Genomic DNA, 24,772 nt, shown 5'->3' on the forward strand with positions numbered 1-24,772 from the left:
GAAGTGCTTTCTATGGGTATTATTCCGAGGTATCACGACGCACCGGGTCACAAATACAACATGGGGGTAGTATTTCAGGCAGTATCGTTACCAGGACGAGTCTGTGTCAAGCCCGGCCAATCTGGTTGTCCATACATAAAGCGGGCGATGGGGAACATGCCGCTAGACCCAAATTGGGAAGATAGGTTCAGCTCTAGTGCAGGGGCATGTTTATGTCAGTTTCAGGGGTTGGCTGGGGACGTCTATAAAAGAAGATATTTTGTCAACTTAAATATCACGTGATAGTAGGAAACTTCATCCGATTTGGAAAGTCCTTGAAGCGTCATTAGGGCCAAGTTCCGACTGTGGAAAGTCCGAGCTTCCCCATAGTTTTGGCAGATGTGCTTGTTCTTGAGACGAGGTAAGAACCCATCGAGGAACAAGTGGGGCAGCTCTTGCTCTAGGTTGCACAAGCAGTTTCGCAAAGACAAGAACAACTTTTTGAAAGGCTCATACAAAAGTCGTGGATATATAAAGATACAAAGCTAACCAAAAAAAACCTCCATCGCACGGGATATCAAACCAAGAAACTAAATATGTACACAGTAAAACGGAGAAGATAAACACAAAGGGAAACATCACTGCTTGCGTCTTACCGCTCACCGATGCAGATGGCGAACAAGTCGTCGACATATGTCCGTACATCACCGAGCTTGTCGCCGCGTGATGAAATCACCTTGGAGCCAACATGGCCTTGCTGCAGGCTCTTGAGCTCGATGCCGCCACCCAGCGCCTCCAGAAGTGCTGATGATGACGCTTCACCGATGAGCGGGATACCAGCAACGGAGTGGAGCCCATTGGCCGAGTGCACAACCGTGGTGCCGTTCTCATCAGCTTCGTTTGCCTCGGTTGCGACCTGCACAGTGACTTCTTGAGAAACCATGATACCACCAAAGCCGTTGGCACCGCCATTGCGGTCAAGGGAGTCTACACCATTCATGCCATCGCCATTATCGGACGAATGGCGACCAGGCCAAAGCTTGAGGGTAGAGGAAGACCGGTTGCTGGTGCCATCGCTAGTCTTGGTGCGGTATAGAGACGTCGGCACGGGGTTGCCATCGCCATCCACAGTTCCTTTGAAGGTTTTCTTGAAGAAGAGCTTGGCCCGCATCTTGGGGCATTTGATGTCACCAGTGGGCTTATGCATAGTAATGGCCACGTCAGTAGTGTTGACCACAGGCGCAATATCACGATGCACACCGCGCGAAAAGGCAAGATGGTAGGCCGAGCCGGAGTACATGAGCTGGTGCAGCTTAAAGAAGTTGAGGGGGATGAAGTCGACAGAGCTTGTGACAGCAGGCTGATGAATAGGGATAACAATGCGCAGGCAGATCATTTGGCACATTTGAATGGGGGCTGAGATGTTGCTGTCAACCCCCTGTTCGCCGGCACTGGTTCCGCTGGGGCGGGAGCCATGGCTGGATCCAGGGCTAACTGACATGCAAGGAAGCTCAATAGGTTTGCAGATCAACATGGCCTGGTCAAAGACACCAGGTTCCAGCTGGGTACGCAGAGAAGTGAGGGCGTCAACCAACATGTTAGCAAAAGAGTTTTGGCGAGCCGTCAACTTGTTGCCTGTAATGTTTTGCAGCATGCGCAACATGGCAGTAGTGCTAGTGCGGTCAAAGCGGGCCAAGAAGTCCATCTGTTCCGAGTCTAGGCGCTCCAGGGGTAGCATGACACTTGGCAGCATGTTGCGGGCGGTCGAGCGCACCAGTACCTCAAAGCCCTGGGATGACACACGGGCACGCACGCCAAAGAAGCCCAGGTGAACACCGGGAACCAGCTCGCGCGGTTCACGTCCATATCGCGCCATGTCACGCAGACCATCTTCGACATCAGAAGGCTTGAGGCGCAGACTGCTAGCAATAATGCCACTGACCTGATGGGGCTCAGCGAAACGGTAGCCCGCGGCCTGGAAGTCGGCAGCCTCGCGCTCGTTTTCAATAGAGCGAACGAGGAACATCAGGCTACCGTGGCCATAAGAGCGGCGCACATCAGCCTTCTCCTGGTCGGCCATTTGTCTGTGGGAGGTACCCGTGGGAATGATGTGGTCCCAGAGAACACCGAGAGAGTTCAAGGGCGTCTTGAGTCTTTCAGCAAGCGACGCAGCAGCGACGGTGAACATCTCCTTGAATACGACATCATACTTCTCAATGGCTTCACCATGAGAGTCGACAAGCTTGATCTCGCCGTCAATAGTGTCGTAGCTGTATGAAGGGAGCATGTGCAGATGAGCCATAGTGTTGCGCACAAGAGGGGCAATGACACCCCAGTTGCGCGAAGCCTGGAACATCCAGTGGAACAAAGGATGTGACTCAGTCAGTGAGTCAGATGAACTACGCTCAGGGAAGCTATCGGTGATGGTCTCGATGGGCAAAAGACCCTCACGCGACACCAGGACACGACCGTGCTTATCGAAGAGACCGGCAGCAAGGGTGACCTGCTTTGCCTTAGTGGCATAGCGGCGAACCATGCGAGCGGTATAGATGGAAGAGGCAGCAATAAACAGACACGCACCAACACTCTGAAGTGCAAGTTAGCAAACTGAATGAATGACGGATAGTTATGTGGAAACTGGCTTACCAGGCAAATGACCATGATGGCCGTCACATTGCGAGACATGGCGTTGTTGGTTTGCTTGAGGTGCACCAGGCGATACTGGGTACCAGTAGAAGCAACCCAATGCATACCTGAGACACCACCGGCCAACAACAGAGCACTAAGCACCCGCTTCCACCAGGCCTGGGTCCAGGCGGCGCGGAACACAAAGAAAGCAGCCAGAGCGACGTTGCTGGCCACGATGGCAATGACGACACTGCCGATAACATGCGGCAGCGAGTATACGCACGAGTAGTTGCTGATGGAGTTGTTTCCCAGGTAGTGCATGCCACACACAGCAGCGCCGGCCATGGAACCACCGATAATGACACGCCACCATGACACCCTGGTGTTGCTGCCGGCTGCGATAAAGGCGGGTAGAAGCACGATCACGGGCACGAAGAAGGAGAGGGCTGTGAAGCCAGATGAGTAGGCGATCTGCAGGTCAGACTCGCCGTTAAGCAGCTGAATGGCACGGTTGCCGACGTAATGCTACACGGGGACTAGTTAGTTTGGGACTCGGGACTCGAAGAGTGATGTATACAGGGCGAGGAACGCGGGCTTACCATAGACCAAATGGAGATACCACCCATCGTGACGGCGGCACTGAAAAGGAGAAGACTATATTCATGTTAGTCTTTGGTCCGCGTTTTGGGGCTCATGCGGGACTTACTGGTTGCTGATTCCCTTGGGCGATGTCCGTCTATTGATTAGCTCCAGGGTACTTAATGAGCCAATGAAGCTGACGCAGTAACTGAGAATGACTAGACCAGCATTGAAAGTGCGTGGCACGATCTTGTCATGCCATTCATCGTACTGCGTGGCGTTGATTGCCATCTTAACGAGTGTTGGTGAGTCCATGGTGAAAATAGGGGGTATCGAATTAAGTCAAGAGAAAATGAACGAGAGTATTAAAACAAGATATAGGCGATAGAGTTGGCGTGATGCCGGAGAGACCTTGGCAAGGTCGGAAAGATGCTGTTGTGAAGGCCGTATGAGGGGGGATCTCGGGAAACCCTGGAGTTGGTGATAGCCGTGGGTGGAAGTGGAATGAGAAGACGACTATGCGTACAACAGGTTACATCAGCCAGATCAAGCCGATCAAAACAGTTATAGAAACGGCAAAGAAGAGACAAGAAAGGCGGCTATGACATCAAGGAGTGAACAAGGCCGAGCCAAGGAGACAGAAGCGCAAGAGAACGTGTAGTTGTGGGAGAGCCGGCAGCGGGCTGATATATGTACATGGAGGCAAGTGCAGATCCTTGTGAGGGAGAAAGAAGAGAGAGACTCTCCAGGCAAATCGCAAGGCCAAGCTTTTGGGCCTTCTTGAGACTAGCATCTAGACGAGAAGGACATGGACGGGGGGGATAGCAAAAGGAAGAGGGGAGCCTTTTTTTTTTTACTTTTTTTTCTTTTTCTTTTCCTTTTTCTTCCTTTTTGTCACTCCTTCTCTATGCATCTAGCCCACCCATTTCATCCCCCTCCCTCAAGGAGAAGTTGAGAAAGCACCGTCGAAGCACAACAGAAAACAAGCGTGAAAAGACAAAGCCAGCCGGCTAAGGGAGAGCACGCCTCGACAACGACAACCACCACAAACAAGAGTCCAACTGATAACAAGTTTCCCTTCTCCCCCAGAGACCCCGGTTTACTCAACGCAAGAACCATTCCTAGAAACTTCAGCTGCAAAGACTGGCAAAGCGGCTTACCCTGTCCAGGCCCGTTCTCAGCACAGAGGAAGCTCTCAGACAGACTAAGCTTGAACACACTGACATGCCGCCAAAACCAAAGGAGAGACGGCCATTGAGCTAACAAGGGCCCGGAGCCAGACAGGGGACCAGGGCTTGCCCTGCCCTGGCTCACACGTTCACCCGTTCACATTCACACACCCCTCCCCTGTGAGCAGGCGCACGCCTAATCCTCGCCGAGTACCACGGGCAACACTCAACACCGGGGCCAATTACCACTAACCCCAGAATATCGCAACGCCAACCATGTATTCACAAACCACCGGAGCCTGCACTACGACTATTCCCACGTGCGTTAACGATGGGGACAGCGATGTCTCGCTCCTTGTTGCTAACACGCTTTGGGACTCATGTTTTGTAGTCTAGCAATGCTTAGTACTGCTTAGTAGAGCACTGCTTGCTCTTATCGCCTCGTGTGTTCCGTCTCGTCTCGTCTTTCGCTAGGCAAAATCTGCTTCTTCTTGCCCGTTCTGTCTACTTGTACTCGCGCTATGGTTCAGTTACGCTGCCCTTAGCAGTCAGGGGTAATCGGAGGCGTCGGGGTTGCTAGCTAGCGTTAGTGCGCGGGTTATCCTCTTCCTCCCTTTCACCCTCTCTTTTTTTTCCCCTCTGGGCTTGTTTCTCGTGACGGGTAACGCCAGCCAAGGGCCTGTTTCCTATCCATCGACTTTCCACTTCCCATGCTGGCAAAAAAAAAAAAGCAAGGCAGCCAGCACCCACCTGATCTTCCGTTCCCTCTTTTCGGGTTGGCAACGGCTCACATAATTGCCTAAAACAGACAAGAGACGTTTTATGGGCCAGCTTCTCTCCCCCTTTTCACGTAGTATTCCATGATGGCCCTGTTTTATCCTCTTCTCCTGTCCTGTTCGCCAGTTGCCTTGTCGCCCTCTTCAGCTTCTTGTCTCTGACATGGCTTGTCAGTTGTGCTGACCTCGAGCTTTTTTGTTTCTTTCAGTGGCAGGCTGTCTGACCATGTCTTTTTTCATCCAGACAATGCCACTGTAACAGGGCAGAATGCAACAATACAGCGGCTATTATACAAGGTGCTTTCTCCAAATATAAGACTGAATCAAGCTCGAGTTTAAGCGCACAGAACACTTGGTCTGCGATCTGACTCGCGGGCCGATGCTTACAACAAGCCGCGGATGTCCCGCTGCCAGCTAGAGTCTCCACCTTTATGCTTTCCCGTGAGCCTCTCTATGTATCATCACCACTATTCACCTTCACGCAAGTATCCTACTGTTGTGATACTATCCCTTGCAGGATAGGCCTCGTCTTTTTCACAGTCACAATCACAATGCTGCTTCCTTTTTCCCGTTTCCTCGTCTGCAGACAAACCCCACTGTTCTCCCTCTCTGTGCTCTCAAGCGGCTAAGAATTTGAGTTTAAAGCTCTCCTTGCATGCAACGAGTTTCTCGCAACCAATCTTTGCCTATTCTCAAGCCCGTCTCACAGTCGCACCATCTCACGATTTCTCTCCCTCGAGGTAGTGTTCTGGCCACCTGCTTTTCTTTTTTGCAGACCGTTTGTCAGGCCATTTAGTTTCTTTTTTTTTGTCTTGGTTTCTTTTTGCTTTTCTTTTTTGCTGGTTTTCTGGGTTTCCGCGTTTTGTAGTAACTATGCAGCAAATTTACAGGTAACTATTGACTAGTCACTGACTACGTTTTCGCAAAAATAACTAGTTAGTTATGCAATTTTCCTATCAATCACACGAGTATTGTGCGTACTTGAACACATTCACACACAACTTACGTGACACGACCTCTTTCATCTCTTCCCCCCCCCCCCCTTTTCAAGGTATCCTCGTATGTATTTTAGCTCTTTTTTCCCTACTCACTTTGCGTGTCTTGGCTCTGTTTTCTTGTCAACTCTAGCCCAGGCCCTTCTAGTCTCCAGGTGAACTTGATTTAGGCTAGTGCATATAGTTCCGATGATTGAAGATACATGCATATGTATCCACGTGCATACAATCAACTTGTCTACTAAAGTAAGTGTGGAATAGAGGCATTTCTGGTGTTGTAAAAATGGAAATTAACATTGACTGTGGCTAGAGGTATGTACAAGTACAAGTGCCACTTGTACTTGTACGCCCGATGTTTCACTAACACGTGTTGTCGAGCGGAGATCTCGAGTCCGAATTTCCAAGGTCGAGGTCGAGGTCGAGGTCGAGTCCTCGAGTCTCGGGGTTCTTGCTTTTTCTCGAGTCCCTACCTACCATACCGAGACAATACCCATATTCTAGAAAGACACCAACCGCATGTGTTCAGAAACACGCGCCAATACGTAAAAACCTGTCGCGTATGCAGTAACAATGCCTCGGTCATGTCTCCCTTTTCGCTGGTTGTCCCAGACATTTGGCAAGTGATTCGCCCTGTCAACCAAGCCACTGGGCTTTCCATAATCCGTGCTCATTCATACTTCACCAGCTCTGTCTGTACATATGGCTTGCTTCCATTCTCGCCAACCCACTTTTGTCTCACCCCCTAAGCCCTGCCGTGGCGTATTTTTTGTCATTTTTTTGGTCTCGCCGTCGACGAGTTTCTGGTCCTTTAATCCTTTTCTCAATAGTACGCTTTTTTTCATCTTTACTATGTGAAAAATATTTCCTCTCTGGTCTATTCTCCTTTTACCCAGCAATAGACGCCACAGCCCAGCTTGCACCATCTCGTTGCGTTTATTCTTCACATGATCAGCCTTGGCAAATATGCACGCAAATACGTAGATAGGCTCTACACCTTTGCTGTTTTCAGAGTTGCAACTTTCCACCTCTACGTACAAGAGCCACTAACTAGTCGTGGTTATCTGACTATACCTGCAGAGTACGAGTATACCAACAACAGGATCGTTGCATTTGCCTTCTACTCTGCATGCTTGTACTACTTGTAGTTCTCCTTTCCCTTCTATTAGAAACAACCGCCGGTCCTGCCATGCTCAGCGCGACAAAGCTCGGCAAACTCGTGTGAAAAGGTAGCTAGTGTCCTTGTAATATCACACTCAGCCCAACTCAGCTGAACGCAATTTTGCGTTCCGTTTTTTTGTCTGAAGAATTCAGAAAGTCTGTGCTGCTGTTTGGCAGGACATTTGGTCACAGGAGACACGTCAAAGCTCGCACTAAGCTGAGCACAATGTGCGCTTGCACATAGCACCTGGTTTGAAGGCCTCTCCCGCCGTCTCGTCACGTCCTTTTTGGTTTCCTCCTGTTTATTCCAACCACTGTCAAGTCCATCTGTCCGTTGAAATTATCTGTCCCCGTGGCTTTGTCCCCTCTCTCGCCTCTGGCCCGCACTTGGGCATTCACGCTTTGATGCCTTTATCTTTTAATACTGAGACTCTCTTGCACCTGCATATCAAGAAAAAAAACAAAAAAAGCGTGTTCACGGACTCTAAAAGCGCACTAAGCCCTCGGACCTCAAACGCCCTGGGACTTATGCCCTGGAAAGGCTTGTAAAGAGACCACACGGCCGGTCCACTTACACCGGGATAGCTTGACTTGTGACGGCTAGAAAAATATAAATGGCAAATAGCCCAGGCACACAGAGCCACTTAATCGATGACAACGGTACATATTGCGATGAATTATGCTACTGTATATAGGCCTAGTTTGACGTCCTGACAACACATGCCCACACACAACGTGCTGATCGACAAGGAGCGGTTGTCTTCAGACAGGAAATCCTTGACCAGCGAGACGCCATTATATAAACGTCTTCCCAGCTCAATATATTCTCCGTCAGATGACCCGATTCAAATCATCGTCGATGCCATAGTATTGGTTCTAGATGCTTTCTGCAAAGCCACCAGCCCCTTGGCTAGCTAACTCTATATACACAAGCATACACTATACTTGTGGGATTCTTGAAAACAACTGGCCTAGAAAATTCTTACGCTTCTTGCTAATCTAATACTGCATTGGGAACACAGTAGTAGTAGCATGTCCTAAAGGAGTGCTTTTCACCAATGACAAGGCCAAGCCCCCAAGATCATGACTTAGTACGGAGGGCGGCAAACTCCATACAACGGTACCCGGAAAGGAAAGAGGTCAATGTAAGCTAACCATCAACAAGAATAGGACCCTGACATTAAGATAAACCAGTTGTCACATGAAGCCGAGTACGAGGACTGCGTGCAAGTGTACACAAGTAACTATAGCTAGTTACTGCATTACATACGCTCATGTATTTATTTACATCCAAACACACAACACCAAATAGTTAGTTACTACTAGACGCATACGTTCTACAGGTCCAAGGGCAGCATCACCACCAGCATAAGCCCCGTAATGATCAGCAGGAAACGCGTATGCAGCTTTGCCACATCACAGGAACACCTGCACACACATTTGTATACGTGTTGCAGGTGTCAAGTGCGTTTTGCTTTGACAGGTGGCTGACGATGAAACGGATTTACCAGCAATGGCCGTGCCTCTTTGAGAAGACCCTAACAATCTACTGGTCAAAGTATATATATGCACTTATTGCACATACACATCACAATGTCTTGCGTGTGTTTGCAACTAGACACTGCCTTTCCATGATACAAATACCCTGAAATGTCAGTCCATCACACACTACAAATACATCTTTACAGAAGGAAAGCGATATCTTGGGGAAAAACATGGACTGCTGTCTCTACCGAAAAAAGCCGCTTGCGGAACTTACTAGAAACTGGAACTGCCTCGGCAATCATTGCTACTTCTAGTTACTCATGTGTCTCTCCTTGAAGGCCAAGGTGAAGATTTCTCTCATTCCACCCTGCTTGAACCAACATATCAAACAAAAGCAAGCATCAGAAGGCGCAGATCAAAGTCGTGCCGCAACTTCAAACGCCCCGACATCAAGACGTCTATGTGCCGGTTCTTGGCCGTTTAATAGTTTTCATCGTTTTGTCGATTAAAAGTTGAATTGTCTTGGGTCGTCATTCTCTGAACACACATGGGTCTTTTCAATGTCCCCGGTACCCCATATTACGGCGCTGGTCACTTGAATGATCTGCACATACTCCTTGAACTAGCCCAATAAATAGTAGCCAAAGGCCACAGCTTCCAGACAACTGAGAAACCCCATAAACCCATCTGTAATAACTCGCCCTTCACCCAAGGCCAACCAAGACAACTTTTAGCCTTACCGTATATAGCCATTCCATCCCAATAACCTGGATTTTAGTCCCATCGACATCCTACCATTAGAGAAATGAAGTAGATAGTCAGTAAATGGCGAATTAGCATCACACTAAGACCACATGTACTGCCGATTTAAATTGAACATGAAATGCTTAAGAAGTAGAACTCCTTGAGGAATACAGTCCACGTGGAAGTCGTCTGGTCGCTCTTGGCAACTCAGGATGAGATGGAAATGAGGAGTTGTAGTTTAGTTTATGTCGATTATTAGGGTTAACATATGAGACCCATACCAGATAAGATATTGATAACAACCGCTTATATAATGACTAACTAGAGATAAGGATGGTATCCACTTTGGACGAAAATTGCAGCTTCAAAAAGTCAAAATTGCACACAAACTTTTATCGTTACTTCTGTTCCCTTTCTTTTTGCCATTACAATGGAACCGGCGACGACGGTTTTCACTCAGTCCATGGAATTTTCTCTTCTAACAGCGTAGTAGAATTCCGCCTTCAGCTCATGCCACTAGGTAAGTTTGCTTCACATCTTCACCCTTGCTTCCCCCCGGTTTGACAAGATGACACACCATGCAAACCCAGCTCACTCAGACACAAATACTTGTGATTGCTGAGAAAGCATATAATCTACATTCTGATCACCCACTCCCACACACATGTTGTTTTATTGGACGTTAGTCGCCTTGGACCTTTCAGCTAACTCATGTGATGTCAGAAATGTGCCGTGAACATAGAAAATGATGTCCTCTTCGCAGTAGTCATCATCGTACATGTTTAAATATAATATCAAATACACTCCATTACTTATAACCAGACCTTGACCCTGTGATACATCTACTTTTGTCGTATATTCTTGGACTTGCGCTTCTTAAAGACCACTGCTGGCTCTGTCGTTTCTGCCAGACTTGATGGAACATCGTCTTGAGGCTCAGTCTTGATCTTCGGCTCTGGTGCAAGCTCATCAGTGGGAGCTTGAGCACTACCTGAATTGCTCTCTAGCTTGGTGTTGGACTTGTCTTCTTCACTTTCTTCCTTGACTAATGATTCCTCGGCTTTGGGAGCGGCTTTACTTCCGAAAAGACTACCGCCTAACAAGGCGTCCAACTCTTTGTCTTCACTTGGCGCAAGCTTGGAATCATGTCCCCATTTCCTTGGCTTTTTGAACAATCTGCTCATAGCCTCCTCTGTCTCCTTTTCCTCCTCAGTCACTTCGCGTTTCCGTATTCCCGTAGCGAGGCTTGCAACAGTCTTCTGGCCGTCGCCCTCACGCTTATCAGGTATGATACGTGTTGAAGTAATCGTCCACTCGCCTGCAATTGCCATGTCAGGCCGTAGCTCTGATGGGATCGCAACGCCCATGTTTGCCAGTTGCTCCAGCTGCCGTTTGCGATCGTCTTCTGCCGAGAGTTTCGGCGGCGCCACTGAGCCCTGTGTGCTAGATTTGTTGTCGGAGCCTCTACCAGCAGAGGAAGAATCCCCCACAATGCCATTGAGGCGGTCAATCTCGCGCTGAGCCCGCTCCTTTTCGCGTTCTTCTTGGTCGTGCGATCGATGGAGGTCGCGCAGGAAGCGCTTCAGGGCGCCCTGGTGCTTGCCGGTGCTTTCATGGTTGTTGCGTTCGAGTTTGGTGTCGCGGACGTAGACATTACAGTACTTGCAAAAGTACCTTGGCGTAGATTTCCAGTACTCTGACATGATTCAAGGGGCGAGAGTGTGGACTTGAAGGTTGGACTGCGCAAATGTCATCGATGAACAAAGTCGTTGCCCTGGCTTCGGAATCTTTGCGACTTCAAAATAAGCATGGCACCCAGAAAATATTCTGACAAATAACCCTAACCAACCTATGCCACCCAGCAAGCTAATATCGGCCGGGGATCAGCCGGCGCAGCTCAGCGGGAACAGACACGCTTTCTTGCGACTTTTCAAGAAGAAAGCTCAGCGACAAGTAACGCGACGACTGCGAGTACAGGTACACACTAAATCTTGCTGCAATATCAGCATCCAAATTCACATAATTTTGCCCTCTGTGAAAGCGGATCTTTGCATATATATTCCTGCTCCTCGACCGAGGAGGCAATCGCCAAACCCACCGTGTGTTTGGAACCCTCAAACCACACCTGGCTCGAGCTAGAATCTCAACTAAACCTGACCATTCAACTTTCCGCCTTCACCAAAACCCAAACACCGCTGCTCGGCTGTTTTGGAGTGTCTGGGTCTGTCTGCCAATTCATACCGGCATTACTGTTCTTCTACAAAACACGCCCAACGGCCTAATCGACAATGCACATCATCAAGCCCGCATGGCTTAGCCATTGTGGTAGGCCGAGAACCATATATTTCCCGGGCGGACATTGAGGGATAGCCCGCTAACTCCCCTCCAGGCGAACAGAAAGACTTTGAAGTATATAGCTGCCATGTATCGCCTGATGGTAAACGCCTGGCAACGGCTGGCGGCGATGGCCACGTTCGAATCTGGAGCACGGAAGCTATCTACAACGCCAACGACAATTCATCTACGAAGCCGCGACAACTGTGCCACATGAGCCACCACCTAGGGACCATCCATTCCGTGCGTTTCTCGCCCAACGGGAAATACCTGGCATCCGGAGCCGACGACAAAATCATCTGCGTGTATCATCTCGACAAGAGCGCCCCCAGTGTCGCGTTTGGGTCAAGCGAACCCCCGCCCGTCGAGAACTGGAAGACGTACAAGCGCCTGATTGGCCACGATAACGATGTACAGGACCTGGCTTGGTCGAACGACTCGTCAATTCTGCTATCAGTTGGCCTGGACTCCAAGGTTGTGGTGTGGTCTGGACACACATTTGAGAAGCTCAAGACCATATCAACACACACGTCGCATGTCAAGGGCATATGCTTTGACCCCGCGAACAAATACCTGGCTACAGCTTCTGACGACCGGACAATCAAAATCTTCCGCTTCACATCTCCGGCCCCGAATGCGACGCAACATGACATGATCAACAACTTCGTGTTGGAATCTACGATTAGCGCGCCATTTAGAAACTCGCCTCTGACCACATATTTCCGGAGATGTTCGTGGTCACCGGACGGAAACCATATATCAGCCTCCAATGCTGTGAATGGCCCCGTGAGTTCCATCGTAATTATTGACCGGTCCTCTTGGTCTAGTGATATTCATCTGATTGGGCACGAGGCGCCATCCGAAGTTTGCATGTTTTCACCTCGATTATTCTATAATGAAGACCCGGTCAAGGTTCCTAATAGTAGCTTGGTCACAGTCATTGCCTCAGCTGGACAAGACAAGACTCTCACAATTTGGAATACCAACAATTCTCGCCCCGTGGTTATTCTCCAGGATATCACCGGAAAATCAATTGTTGATCTATCATGGGCTCCCGATGGCCAGACCATCTTTGCCGCTAGTCTTGATGGCAGTATAATCGGCTTCAAATTCGACGCCGGCGAACTTGGGTGGGTTGCCACAGAAGAAGAAAACTACAAGGCTCTTCATCGATACGGTGTGTCAAGAAAGGGCATGGGTATCGCCGAGGACGTCGATGGTCTCCACCTCGAAAACAGCAGTAAGCAGGACGAGTCGCGAGCGGCACAGTCGCGGATGGGTGCGCTCATGGGCGATGCTGCCTCTGCATCTAAGGAAGAAGAGGCCGTTACCCAGGCGAACGGTGTGAAGAATGGCACTTCCAAGACGGCAGCGACAACAACGGCATCGACTGCCAATGGATCACTAGATCAATCAAAAGAAAAGAGCAAGCCTGAAGAACCCACACAAGAACAGGCGAGCGCAGAGAAAGCTGAAGCACGAATCAACGAGCTTAAATCTCGCGTTACCGTGGGCAAGGATGGTAAGAAGAGAGTGGCGCCTCTTCTTGTGTCTTCTTCAGGTACGGGCCTTTCATCTCTGCCACAAGCACAACTGGTGGGCTCGACAAGCACAAAAGTAGTTTCTAGCGAAGCCCCACAGACAATCATTGACATGTCAAAACCCTACGATGGGCTACCCAAAGGTGGGCTGGTTTCTCTCATTATCGGTACCAAGAGAAAGGCTGCGGCGACCGATTCTGAGGAAGCAAATGACGAAAGTTCTCAGCGAGCAACAGGCGGTCCTGTCCCAATTGTCACCAATGGCTCCGATGGTGTCGAGGCAGTACAACCGACCGCCCCAACAAACGGTGTCGTACCGGTTCCAGACTATCTCCGATCTGCAGTATTGAACCCCGCAGTATCTTACTCCCATCTGAGATTGGCTGTGCCTAAAGTGCGGTCAGTAATATTAAGGCCACTAGAAAAGGGAATATTACTGGGTGAAACCACACTCGACGATGCTACTAGACTGGGTGAGAACATTATTCTAGAAGCGAAAAACTCAACAAACCCACGGGAACCAACCAGGGTCGCAGCTTCAAAGAGAGCAGAGATTTTGTGGGAAGACTTTCTCCCTCGTGCCGTTCTTTTGGTTGCTGGCAACCGCAATTTTTGGGCTGCAGCCTGCGAAGATGGGAGCGTGCATACCTGGACGCCTGCTGGACGGAGACTCCTTAACCCCATGATTCTTGAATCCCAGCCTGTGATTCTAGAGTGCCGTGATTACTGGCTGTTGTGCATTACTGCCGTTGGTCTATGCTATGTCTGGGACATGCGATCCCAGTCTTCTCCGAACCCGCCTGTCTCCCTGGGCCCCGTGTTGGAGATCGCGACAACATCGCTTAGTCGCCACGGCTTCGTGACTGCTCCCGGTGTCACGTCGGCGCATCTGAATTCTACCGGCCACATAATCATCACTCTGTCTAATGGCGACGGCTACTACTACTCACGCGACATGTTTGTATGGCAACGGCTAAGCGAGTCGTGGTGGGCTGTCGGCTCTCAGTATTGGAACAGCAACGACTCATCAATAAGCGCACTGCAGAGCACCGCCGTTGGGCCAAAATCATCAGAGGCACCGGGGGACAAGCGCAGCAAAAAGCCTAATGCTTCTACCGGTATCATTCCGTTCCTTGAGCGCCACACAACAACGGAATTCCTGATCAAGGGCCGGGCGTACAACTTGCAGCGCATAATTAAGCTGGTCATGGCCAAGGACGGCTTCCAGAACTTTGAGTCCAGCGTGAGTATTGCACACCTTGAAACTCGGATTTCTGGGGCGATGGCCCTGGGTGCGCAGGATGAGTTCCGGCTGTACCTGTTCATGTATGCCAAGCGCATTGGCGCAGAGGGCCACCGCGGCAAGGTTGAGGAGCTGTTGAATGCGCTGGTGGGTGGAATCCTGCGTGACATGCAGACTGACGATATGCCAGCCAAGGGGTGGTTCGCCAAGGATGGGCCAATCTGTGGATGGGACCGTATGGAACTACTGAAGGGTATCGTCATGATTCTCGGTATGTATATTTCTTGTGGTTATTTCCTGGATATGGATACGGACTGCTTCTAGTTATCCGTCTCGCCATTTTCGATATGCTTGATTCTAACATTTCTTTAGGCAAATTCCGCGAAGTTCAACGGCTCACCGTCCAGTACGCGAAGCTGCTTAATCTCCCTGAAGAGAATAGAGATGGTGAAGATGAAGGCAACGATGCTATGGATGTAGACACGGGGTCGGGAAAATAACCCACACCATTCCTTGTTTTCTTTCTTATTAACATCTTCTTTGTTAGGCTGGTATTTAAATCCAAAGACAAGATGCATACTTTTTGGGTTTGGGTCTGATAACAACCTTGCCATCAGGCCTTACATACGAGTGTCGTTTCTTGATGCTTTTTTTTTAAACTTGATTTCATGTGGTTTTAACTTAGTGGTGGGGGTGGCTATGATGATGGGCGGATTGACCTTGGTCGGTGTTTTATGTTTGAGATGTTCTGCGTTTGGCTTCATGTGTTTATACGGGGGTTTTTTATATTTGTAATTGTTTCGTTTCTCTGGAATACACTAAATATTACAAACCTTTTTATTGCTCACGCATTTTTGCAGATATATGTACGTTTGCGTGGTACTTTTAGTCGAGGATAACTTGCCTGTATGTGTGTACTTTCCTGGAAACGAGAAACATGTTTGCGTGATTGTGGTTATTCCATATTGGGATCTCGCTGTCGTGAATGAAGGCTGGGAGATATGCTGCCTGATCAGGGACAGAAGACATGATACAATGTGAAATGTCAGGTTGCTACTTGTGATGGAGATCGTGGAGACGGAGCTTGGTGTTTTAAGTAATAGCCTGAATTCTCACGCTCTCTTGTCCGCCTTTGAAGATTCTATAACTTTATTAAAAGAATTGTACACATCTATCAGTGTTTAATAGGAGGACTCACTGTTGTCCTGTACGGAGAAGTATCTGGAACGTCACAAGTTCAAAGAGTTCAATGAAAGAGAATGTATTCAATGAAGGGGAAGAAAGGCGAACGATGATCGATGCCTTCTATTCTAGATACTATGGAAGAGAGAGAGAGAGCAGCCCTTTTATGCCCAGCAGTCCATTGATGTCTTGTGCTAGAGTCAAGTAGTAGTCGGAGGAGAATGCCTAGTGAAGCTTAGAAGCAAAGTCTAGTCCGAGCAAGAAAAGGAGAAGTACGGCCTTTTGTCGTTCAGCTTCCACTAGGTTGGGAACTTTTACAATAGCGTTCCTCTTGTGGCGATTTGTGATGTTAGAACGTGAACGAGTTGAAGGCAATTCCGATGTAGTCAGAGGAGCACAACCCTAAGATGCTTCTATTTGTAGGGTTGGCATGCTGACAATATCAACAACATCTCTTATTCTTTTGTTTCTCAGCTCGAAGCTATATACTCAATGTTCATCCCTCCTGTGTTGTTTTTAGCCTGGGTCGCATTTTTTGCAACATCTTCAACTTTTGCAAATCCATAGTTACGGCAAGCTGTAACTCAAACTCTCTCGCCTAAGTGACACAACATTACTCAACACAATCGCAATACAGAGTCTGAACTTTTGGCGAGGGAGTCCCATCTCTTCTGTCGTCTAAGCCGTTGTACAACCCTGAAAACGTTTCTTGCGTCCGGCGCCTTTTAACATCCGCCATTGTCGCCACGCTTATCCTGTTTGGGCGTTCCGTGTAACCAACACTAGTTACCGAAAAGATCTGGTCGTTTCATGATCATGGTCATGTAAGGCTGTTTGATGGTGAACTGATTGTCACCATCTTTTGGCTCCTTTCATTCTTGTTGTAGGCATTGGCAGTGGTAGTCTCTCTCTTCCAAGTTCTAGAAGCGCGATATTGAGACCGTTGGCCTGTAGTCACCCGTGAGCCTCTTCGTGAAAAAAATGACATCCATTTGGGTGACGTTCTTCAGGACTCAGAATTCACTGGAGGTAATACTGTTAAATACGAGTGAGTGAGAATTTGCGAGAGATTCGTATTTTGTTTAGAGCTTTGTGCAGAACCCGTCTAATGCGATGTATGCTGTACGTCACTACACACTACAAGACATTCACTTTTGATAATAGCAGCATCTGTCTGTATTATTTACTAACACAACTGTTGTTCCTGGCCGTAGATTCGCATGGGGGATTAGAGTCCTTAAAACCGCCAAGTATCCGGTGCACTGGCCAGACAGAGCAGGTCTCTTGCATCCTCGTGGTTCCTGCGTCTAGGTCGCCTGGGCTAAGTAACAGAAAATCAACTATACTACACGTCGATTTATACTGGTGCTGGTGGGCCGATTCGGGTTTTTACTGGCATGATTGCCTTTGAAGCCTAGCTTGTCATGGGTCCCGGACTTTGGCTTTATGAAGCCAACCAATCCCGTAGTCGGGCCTCTTGAGACGGTGAACTGAGTCGGAGTTTACTCGGTTGTGCAACGGAGGTAGTAAAGAGACAGCCTTTCCGGCTGATGCATCTTATTTGTAATCGGGCGCCTCTTCGGGGTGGGCGTGATTTACCCGTTGCCAAATTGTCTCAGAACTCGGGCCTTGGAGCGCTGTGATAGACGGAAGGAGATAAAGCGCTATGGAGGATGGCGAGCCAGACTAGTTTTCATATGACAGCCATCACTTTTGAGTTTAGAGTGGCTGGGCACATGTGCCAAGCTTCTCTTGGTGTCTTGATGATGGCGAATAAGACAAATCGCAGATCAATGCAGATGCCGCATGACAAGACAAATAAAAATCTGACCTCACAGGGTCTTTGGCTGGAATTCTAGATGTGGGAAATGGATATGGATTTGTTGCTAGCAGTGGGCGGGTTATAGAGTCAAGATCGAGACATACGGACTCTATCTTTATACATACCAGGAGCCCAGTGTGGGGACGAGATCACGACTGGACATGGGGTGATTTTCAGCGACATAATGTCTACAGGCGTATTTTTACATCATGACAGACTGCGGCGATCTGGAGGAACAATAGGTGAAGTTTGCCGAGGGCAGTGGATAGCATAACGGACTGCCGGGCCTGATGTCGGGGTCGGGCGGTAAAATGGGATGTATGGATAGCCAACCACATACATAATTGACGGGCGGCGTTTCTGGGGCTCATAAAAATGATGTGAGGGGAGCAGGGGCGCAGAAGCGGTAGAGCCAAGACGCTCCTGTGGCCCAAGTGAGGGCTGGCAGGATCACAGAGAGCATTGTGTTGGGCACCAAGACACAGGAAGACCGTGCTTGGGGCACTTAATGGCCTGAAAGAGCGGTGTTTCGAGCGGATTCTGCGAGTTCTTGAAGGACGGGTTTGTGACACGGCGGGAGAAGAACGGCGGTGCGTGCGTGGCGTGTGAGAAGAAGGAGAGGAGAGAAGAGGAGAGGGGAGGGGAGGGGAAGGGTAGCGAGAGAAACAGCTGGTTTACTTCGTGGTTGTTGTGCTCAACAACAAGCAGATATGAGACAGAGAATGTTTGGGACATAGTGTTAACTAGTCATGTTAAATCCGCGCAGACAGGGAAATTCTGCGTCCAAAGGAGAAGACAATCGACAAGGGCGGCTTACAGGGGGCAGGGGCCGGCGAAGGGGTTAAGGCGTCTAAAATTGACAGACGAGGAGGCACAGCGCAGATAGCAGTGGAGTAGTGGGCTACAGTGGCTGTATATTACTGTATAACTATAGGCGTAGCATTGGCATGGTTGCTGGCGTATTGCGGCTCGTTTGTAGCGGCCTGGGCGACTGGGTAGCCCTGTATTGCTCCCTGGCAGTGGTCTGTTTTTAGGCGGCTGTAAGCGCGGCTGCCGGCAATATAGAAGGAGAGAACAGGGCCGAACAAAGCAGCAGCCGATTTTGAGAGTGCGATTGCCAGCCAGTGTGGCACGGCATATGCTGCGGGGGGTGTAGTTGGCTTTTTTTCTTTTATTTTTTTGGTGGTATTTTTAACCCATCGAGGCGGCGGCCAGGATGCTGGTGCTGATGGTGCTTGACTCTGGTCATGATGCTGATGCTGATGCTGATGCTGATGCTGATGCTGATGCTGATGCTGATTCTGATTCTGATTCTGGGTTCGGGTACTTAAAAGCTTGGGGGCGCCCCGTGGGTCTTTGGCTTTGCATCTTGGGGGTTTGGGGTTAAGCATGGTCTCGTTATTTAACCTTTTTTTTGCTTGTACTTCGTGATTCTGGGGCTTTTCTTTTCTACCTGCTGCTCGAAATTTCCCGCTTCGTTTTGTTTTCCATCTTTCTCTTCGTTTCGCCTACCACTCGACAACTTGACAACTTTTTTGTCCTGCAAACATTTCTTCTTTGCTCCGCTGCCGCCACAAAATCCTTTCGCCCATCGCCATCTATACTTCCCAGTCTTGCCACTACCGTTTTAAACATATAGGCGCGCTTCATCTTCCGCCATGCATCGCGAAAAGCCCGGCGCTGCAAGCCGCCCTGGCGCTCTAGTCGAGACCTTCCTCGGGCTCTCGCCAAAGCAGGCGACCGTTGTCTCTGTGTGTCCTCATATATCTTCCCAGTCGCAGCTCGTAGCTCGTAGCTAGCCCCCGAGTCTCTGGACTCGGAGCTTCGCGATAGCTCGAGCTATCCGGGAGCTCGCCGGCTTTTCTCTTTCGCCTCTAGTCACATGCTAACTTGTGCCCTGCTACGTATAGTTGATTGTGCAAAATTCAGTCCTTATTTTGGTGCGTCTCCGCCCTCCGACACCTGCCGGCCTTGTGTCCGGCCTCCACTCCGCCGCGCTCGCCGTTTCGCGGCTCCAAGGCTAACATCCATCTGCCATATCAGGTCATGCACTACTCCCGTATAATGAAACCCTCGGGCGACCACAAATACTTCCCATCGACTGCCGTCTTCCTAAACGAAATCATCAAGCTCTCTATATCCATGACCTTCTCTCTGTGGGAGGTCTCGCGAACCCTGGCCCCATCTACGCCTGCCACCACCATCTTTGAGCAAATATACCGCAGCGTTTTCTCCGGTGATAGCTGGAAGCTGGCCATCCCCGCTCTGCTGTACACCTTTCAGAACACGCTGCAGTACGTGGCTCTAAGCAACCTCGATCCTGTCCACTACCAGATCTTGTACCAGCTCAAGGTACGCCAGTAGCACCTCCTGCGAGCAGCTTGCACCAGACGCGCTAACCCGCCCGCCACTAGATCCTTACCACTGCGATATTCACCGTAATTCTACTAGGCCGCACCATCGCCTTGAAGCGCTGGCTGGCCCTGATTGTCCTGACCATTGGCGTCTCCATTGTGTCTCTTCCCCTTAGCGACAACGTCCGGGACCCGCTTCTGTTCCACGACTCTTCCGACCACTGGTTCCCGCGCTCCGTGCACGAGCTGGGCCAAATGGCCAACGGCGCCGGCGATGCTGCGCGTGAGCTGACCCGCCGCAGCTTCGACGCCGTGTCGGGCGAGCTGGCCAAGCGCTCAGCCACGTACGAGGGCATCGACGACGACATGGACGCGCCGGCAGCCATGAACGCATCCATCGGCATCATCGCCGTCATCGTGGCCACTGTCCTCTCGGGCTTTGCCGGCGTCTACTTTGAAAAGGTGCTCAAGGACTCGCAGCCTACCGTGTCGGTCTGGACGCGCAACATCCAGCTGTCTTTCTTCTCGCTGTTCCCCGCGCTCTTTGTCGGAGTCTTCTACACCGACGGCCCCGAGATCGCCAAGCATGGCTTCTTTGACGGCTACAACTGGGTCGTTTGGTCTGCTATTGTGCTGCAAGCCATTGGCGGCATCCTTTCATCGCTGTGCATCAGCTACGCCGACAACATCGTCAAGAACTTTGCCACCAGCGTCAGCATCGTCATTAGTTTTGTCTTTAGCCTGTGGTTCTTTGACTTTAAGGCTACTCTCCCTGTAAGCACGCCTGTCTCACACCTGCTCCCTCTTCAACTCCAACTGCCCTCCCTGCCGCTGATACTGACTCGTTCCCGTTCTCTGCACAGCTCCTCGCCGGCGCCGCTCTGGTGCTTGCCTCGTCGTGGGCCTACGCCCTGCCTGACTCCAAGGTCCTGCGCCGCCCTGCACCGCTGCGTGTCGCCAACCTCGAAAAGATGATGGTGGACCGCCTCAACACCCCGCGCCATCTTGACCCGCTCAAGCTCAACGCCAATCCCATGGATGCCCTCGACCCTGCCGCCGGCCTGTCCACATCGCGGCCGTCGTCGCCCATGATTGGCAGAATCCCGTCGTCAGTGCGTCGCGGCTTCGACGACCACCAAGACTGAGCAAAAGCATACCCATGCACATAGTTACACATAGTTACTTATTATTATTCCCTTTTGTTTTCCCTAGCGATGGAGGTCTAGATATCAAAGATTCTTGGTAGATTAGGTACATTTCCGGTTTCTTTACTATACAGAAGGAGAAGAACACAAAGCAAGGATAAATTTGTTTCATATTGTCTTTGGATTGGGCGGAGTTTATGTTCCCTTTGTACTTTTTTTTCTTGGTTCTTGTTTTTTTTTTTTGTTTTTGTCACAGTTTTTGCCCTGTTGGAACCCAAGACGCAAAATAAACCTTCAACTCCGGCATCATCGCCATTTTGTGTTGCATTTGATCGGCACTTTTGGTCGCAGCTCGACTTGATTATAATATGTAGTAGTAATATTCCATTTCCCTTCCTCCAACGAAAAAAAGATCGAGTTAAACAAGAAAAAAAAGCAAAGTAAACAAACATCCAAGAGTGCAACAAGTCGCAACATATCCAAACGCTTTCTCCTCTCGTCTATGCTTATTCTGTTCACACTTTACATGATGACCTCATTGGAAACATCGCGCTTGAGGTCCTTGTAAGGCAGACACACGCAGTTCTGCACGCGCACCTCATCGCCAACACCGCAGTCTTTGCCTAAGATGGTAATGGCCTGCACCTTGATACCATTCTTGATGATCTGGGTCTCCTGCGACGTGGGCGAGACAGGGGTGCCTTCAACACGCGCCCAAGCGCCGACGCGCGAGCCCCAGCCGATGATGGAGCTCAGCACACAAGCATCGTGGCGAATCTCGCTATCCTCTAGCACAATCGAGTCCTTGATACGCACACCGGCGCCAACGACGGCGCGGGGACCAATACTGACGTTGGGGCCCAGCTTGGCAGAAGGGTCAACCTCGGCCGTAGGGTGGATGAAAACAGGTGCAATGATGTTGGCGCTAGGGGTAGCCAGTTCCGGGTCCTTGGCAAGCTGAGCCTTTTGCAAGTACAGGGCATTCGCGGGCACAGCAGAGCCAGCCGTCTTGATCTGGCGCCAGAAGTCGCGGGTTTCGTAGACATAAAACTGCTTATTGTCAGCCATGTCGGACAGAATGTCCTGCTCAAGACGGATAATTTTCTGGGTCTCAGACTCATCATCGTCGGTGCGGACGTTGAAGCTGGTCTCGAGATTGTCGGAGGAGGGGTATGACAGCAGACGAGGACGGTCGGTGCGGCGCTTGATGGCGGTGCGGATGGAGGGGAAAATAGCCTCAGTAGAGAACAGGTAAACACCGCAGTTAATCAGGTTGCTGATGTGGCTTTCGGGCTTCTCCACGTAGTGCAGGACGCGACGGCTGTGCGAGTCGCTGACAATGCAACCAAAGTTGGTCGCAGCGTCGTCAGCGATGCGCGTGCCCAGAATCACGGCCTCAGCATCCTTATCGTGGAACATCTTCAGCATCTCGGCCAGGGGGAACGAGCAGCAAACGTCGGCATTCAGGACAAACAGCTTGTCGGGGTGGCCCTTCAGGATAGCATCGCGGAAATGGTATAGACCACCAGCAGTACCAAGAGCCTCGTATTCACGTAGATACTTGATGTTCAAGCCAGAAAACTCCTTCCGAGCATCCTTCATGAAATCGGAAAAGACGTTCTCCTCGTAGTAGCCGATAATGAGAACTTCGGAAATCTGTTTGTTGGGAACCTCGGCAATCGACTTGACGCAGTGCCAGATGATGGGGTGGCCGGCGACATCGAACAGGGGCTTGGGTACATCGAGAGAGAGAGGGCGGAAACGGGTGCCGCGAGAAGGACCGCCGACCTGGGGTAGAGGAGGACACGTTAGCTGGAAGCTGGGGCGAGCAGACGCCGTGGGAAGGCATTGAAAAGACAGTTGTCAGTGGCTCTCGGTCTCCATCCAGCATTGCACATCAATGTACAAAGCCAATCCGGATAGAAGCTGGCAGCTAGACCCCAAAAGGAGGGGCAGATCAGGCCGCTGCAAATGCCATCAAACAACAGCGGCGGACTCTCGTTCACAAGCACATACCAGGATAACGGCCTTGGTGGCGCCCTCAGACGCAGGCTTGCCGCCACGAATAGGAACCTGGAGGGACATTTTGTTTGTGTGATGAGAAAGTCAGACAAGTGACGGGAATAAAATGCGGTGGAGGCTTGAGAGACTGGGAATAAGGAGGAAAAGGCAGAGAAGAAAAATACAGGGTTGGAAAATATGTACGTGGTGAAGAGAGGATAGGCGTTATCGAGTTCCTTCCTTCCTAATAGCTCTGAGTAGCTTCCTTTCTGCTGTTGGTCTTTGGGTGGGGCCGTGACGAAGCAGGGGTAATAGACAGACCCTAATAACTGTGGCCTAACCCCAACACCTTGAGGTGACAGCAGGTGGACGGCTGTGACACAAAGAAGTTCAAGATCAGCGAATTAGTTAACAATAGCTGTTCGTGGTTCTGGAATACCTGTCCATGAGTGATTCTATGAGACGCTACACGGCATTGTCGTATTCATGCTGCCTTTGACCCTACAACTCATAGGCCAAGTAGTTTTGATGGCAGGCGCGGATTTCTTGCCCGCGCCTCGGCCTTTGCCAGCTTCTCCTCCTCTAGCATGAGTTTCATGAGTGCATTGGCCCTATTGATGTTGTCCTTTCTCTCCCAATCCATCTGGGCTTTGACGAATTCCTCTCCATCTTCTAGGGTATTGAGATATGAGAGGTCGTTTTGTGTGCTTTCAGGCACTCCGACACCTTCTTTCACCATGAGTTTTTCAACAAGCCTTTCCCACATGTCTTCCTCTATCACATCATCCATGATATCATCAGCCGCCTCCATATATTGCGATCGCTCCTCATAAAGGAGTGACTTGTAGCGCAACATGTTGGAAAGAATAGGGGACTGTGGTTTCCCGAGGCGCAGAAAGGGGAAGCCATGGGACGTGGCGCATAGCCGCGGAATGCCACGCTTGCCTTTGAGTTTGGATAGAGGAAGTGGCCGCTCAGCGGGGACATAACTAGGCATACCTCCAGGGGTTCGAGATGGGATTTTGATCAAGAGAGGCCGCGGGGCAGGCTTGACCTTGGGCTCTTTGGGCGGCTTGGGTGGGTTGTTGGCCAAGTATTCTACGACTTGCTTGTGTTCAGAAGTATCTGAGTTCTGGGCTTTGGTAAGTAGATCAACAAACTAGAAGCCAGGTCAGGATATCCAGAAGTCATTGATAGCAAAAGAAAAGTGTGCCAGTTGAGCTCACCTTGTAACCCGACGATAATGCGGCGTGGATGAGCCGTGGGCTAGTGTCATGTTTGTTCCGACGAAACTGTCGCGTGATTAACGCCCGTATAGGGTTGCGCTCCTGTGACGGCACAAGCAGCTTAGAGTCTTTGGATCGTTGTTCGGAGTACTCCGAAGCCAAAAGCGGAAGATGAAAGTCTTTGGGCACCGCAATCTTTTCTGCTTGGCGGCATAGAAGACGATATAAAGCAATGCATGCTGTGCGGTGTTGAGTGCTCCGCTTGGGGACAAATCGCATGGGCATTGTGGAGGCGAAGAGCGGTATGAGAATGACCGCGTGCGCTTTTATATCATGCCCCTTTGTAGGCCTCTGTGTCGGTTTGGAGGAAATGTGAATCTCGGCCAGACAATGAAATGGAGGCGCATCTCA

The 24,772-nt window shown here is 50.1% G+C and overlaps 6 protein-coding genes across 6 annotated transcripts; 2 read left to right on the forward strand and 4 right to left on the reverse strand.

The window, feature by feature from the left end:
* Positions 1–631: 631 nt before the first annotated feature.
* Positions 632–3,501, reverse strand: BROUX77_005166 (uncharacterized protein; the record flags this gene model as incomplete). The annotated part of the gene is made up of 4 exons (XM_073750009.1): positions 632–2,566; positions 2,626–3,132; positions 3,207–3,261; positions 3,314–3,501. 4 exons carry the CDS (start codon positions 3,499–3,501, stop codon positions 632–634), a joined length of 2,685 nt encoding a protein of 894 aa, XP_073604052.1.
* Positions 3,502–10,355: 6,854 nt separating this feature from the next.
* BROUX77_005167 (uncharacterized protein) lies at positions 10,356–11,216 on the reverse strand (the record flags this gene model as incomplete). The annotated part of the gene is made up of 1 exon (XM_073750011.1): positions 10,356–11,216. One exon carries the CDS (start codon positions 11,214–11,216, stop codon positions 10,356–10,358), a length of 861 nt encoding a protein of 286 aa, XP_073604053.1.
* Positions 11,217–11,801: 585 nt separating this feature from the next.
* On the forward strand, positions 11,802–15,131 carry BROUX77_005168 (uncharacterized protein; the record flags this gene model as incomplete). Its single annotated transcript, XM_073750012.1, has 3 exons — positions 11,802–11,838; positions 11,903–14,902; positions 15,004–15,131. The coding sequence occupies 3 exons, from the start codon at positions 11,802–11,804 to the stop codon at positions 15,129–15,131; spliced, it is 3,165 nt and encodes a 1,054-aa protein (XP_073604054.1).
* A 4,162-nt stretch (positions 15,132–19,293) lies between these two features.
* BROUX77_005169 (uncharacterized protein) lies at positions 19,294–21,134 on the forward strand (the record flags this gene model as incomplete). Its single annotated transcript, XM_073750013.1, has 5 exons — positions 19,294–19,386; positions 19,546–19,575; positions 19,679–19,987; positions 20,050–20,763; positions 20,853–21,134. 5 exons carry the CDS (start codon positions 19,294–19,296, stop codon positions 21,132–21,134), a joined length of 1,428 nt encoding a protein of 475 aa, XP_073604055.1.
* A 522-nt stretch (positions 21,135–21,656) lies between these two features.
* On the reverse strand, positions 21,657–23,219 carry BROUX77_005170 (uncharacterized protein; the record flags this gene model as incomplete). Its single annotated transcript, XM_073750014.1, has 2 exons — positions 21,657–22,922; positions 23,151–23,219. The coding sequence occupies 2 exons, from the start codon at positions 23,217–23,219 to the stop codon at positions 21,657–21,659; spliced, it is 1,335 nt and encodes a 444-aa protein (XP_073604056.1).
* A 424-nt stretch (positions 23,220–23,643) lies between these two features.
* BROUX77_005171 (uncharacterized protein) lies at positions 23,644–24,646 on the reverse strand (the record flags this gene model as incomplete). Its single annotated transcript, XM_073750015.1, has 2 exons — positions 23,644–24,294; positions 24,362–24,646. 2 exons carry the CDS (start codon positions 24,644–24,646, stop codon positions 23,644–23,646), a joined length of 936 nt encoding a protein of 311 aa, XP_073604057.1.
* Between the last annotated feature and the right edge of the window lie 126 nt (positions 24,647–24,772).

The sequence above is a fragment of the Berkeleyomyces rouxiae genome (assembly GCF_048999995.1).
Source record: "Berkeleyomyces rouxiae strain 22BRR77 chromosome Unknown BrBRR77_ptg000005l, whole genome shotgun sequence".
Taxonomy (NCBI): Eukaryota; Fungi; Ascomycota; class Sordariomycetes; order Microascales; family Ceratocystidaceae; genus Berkeleyomyces; species Berkeleyomyces rouxiae.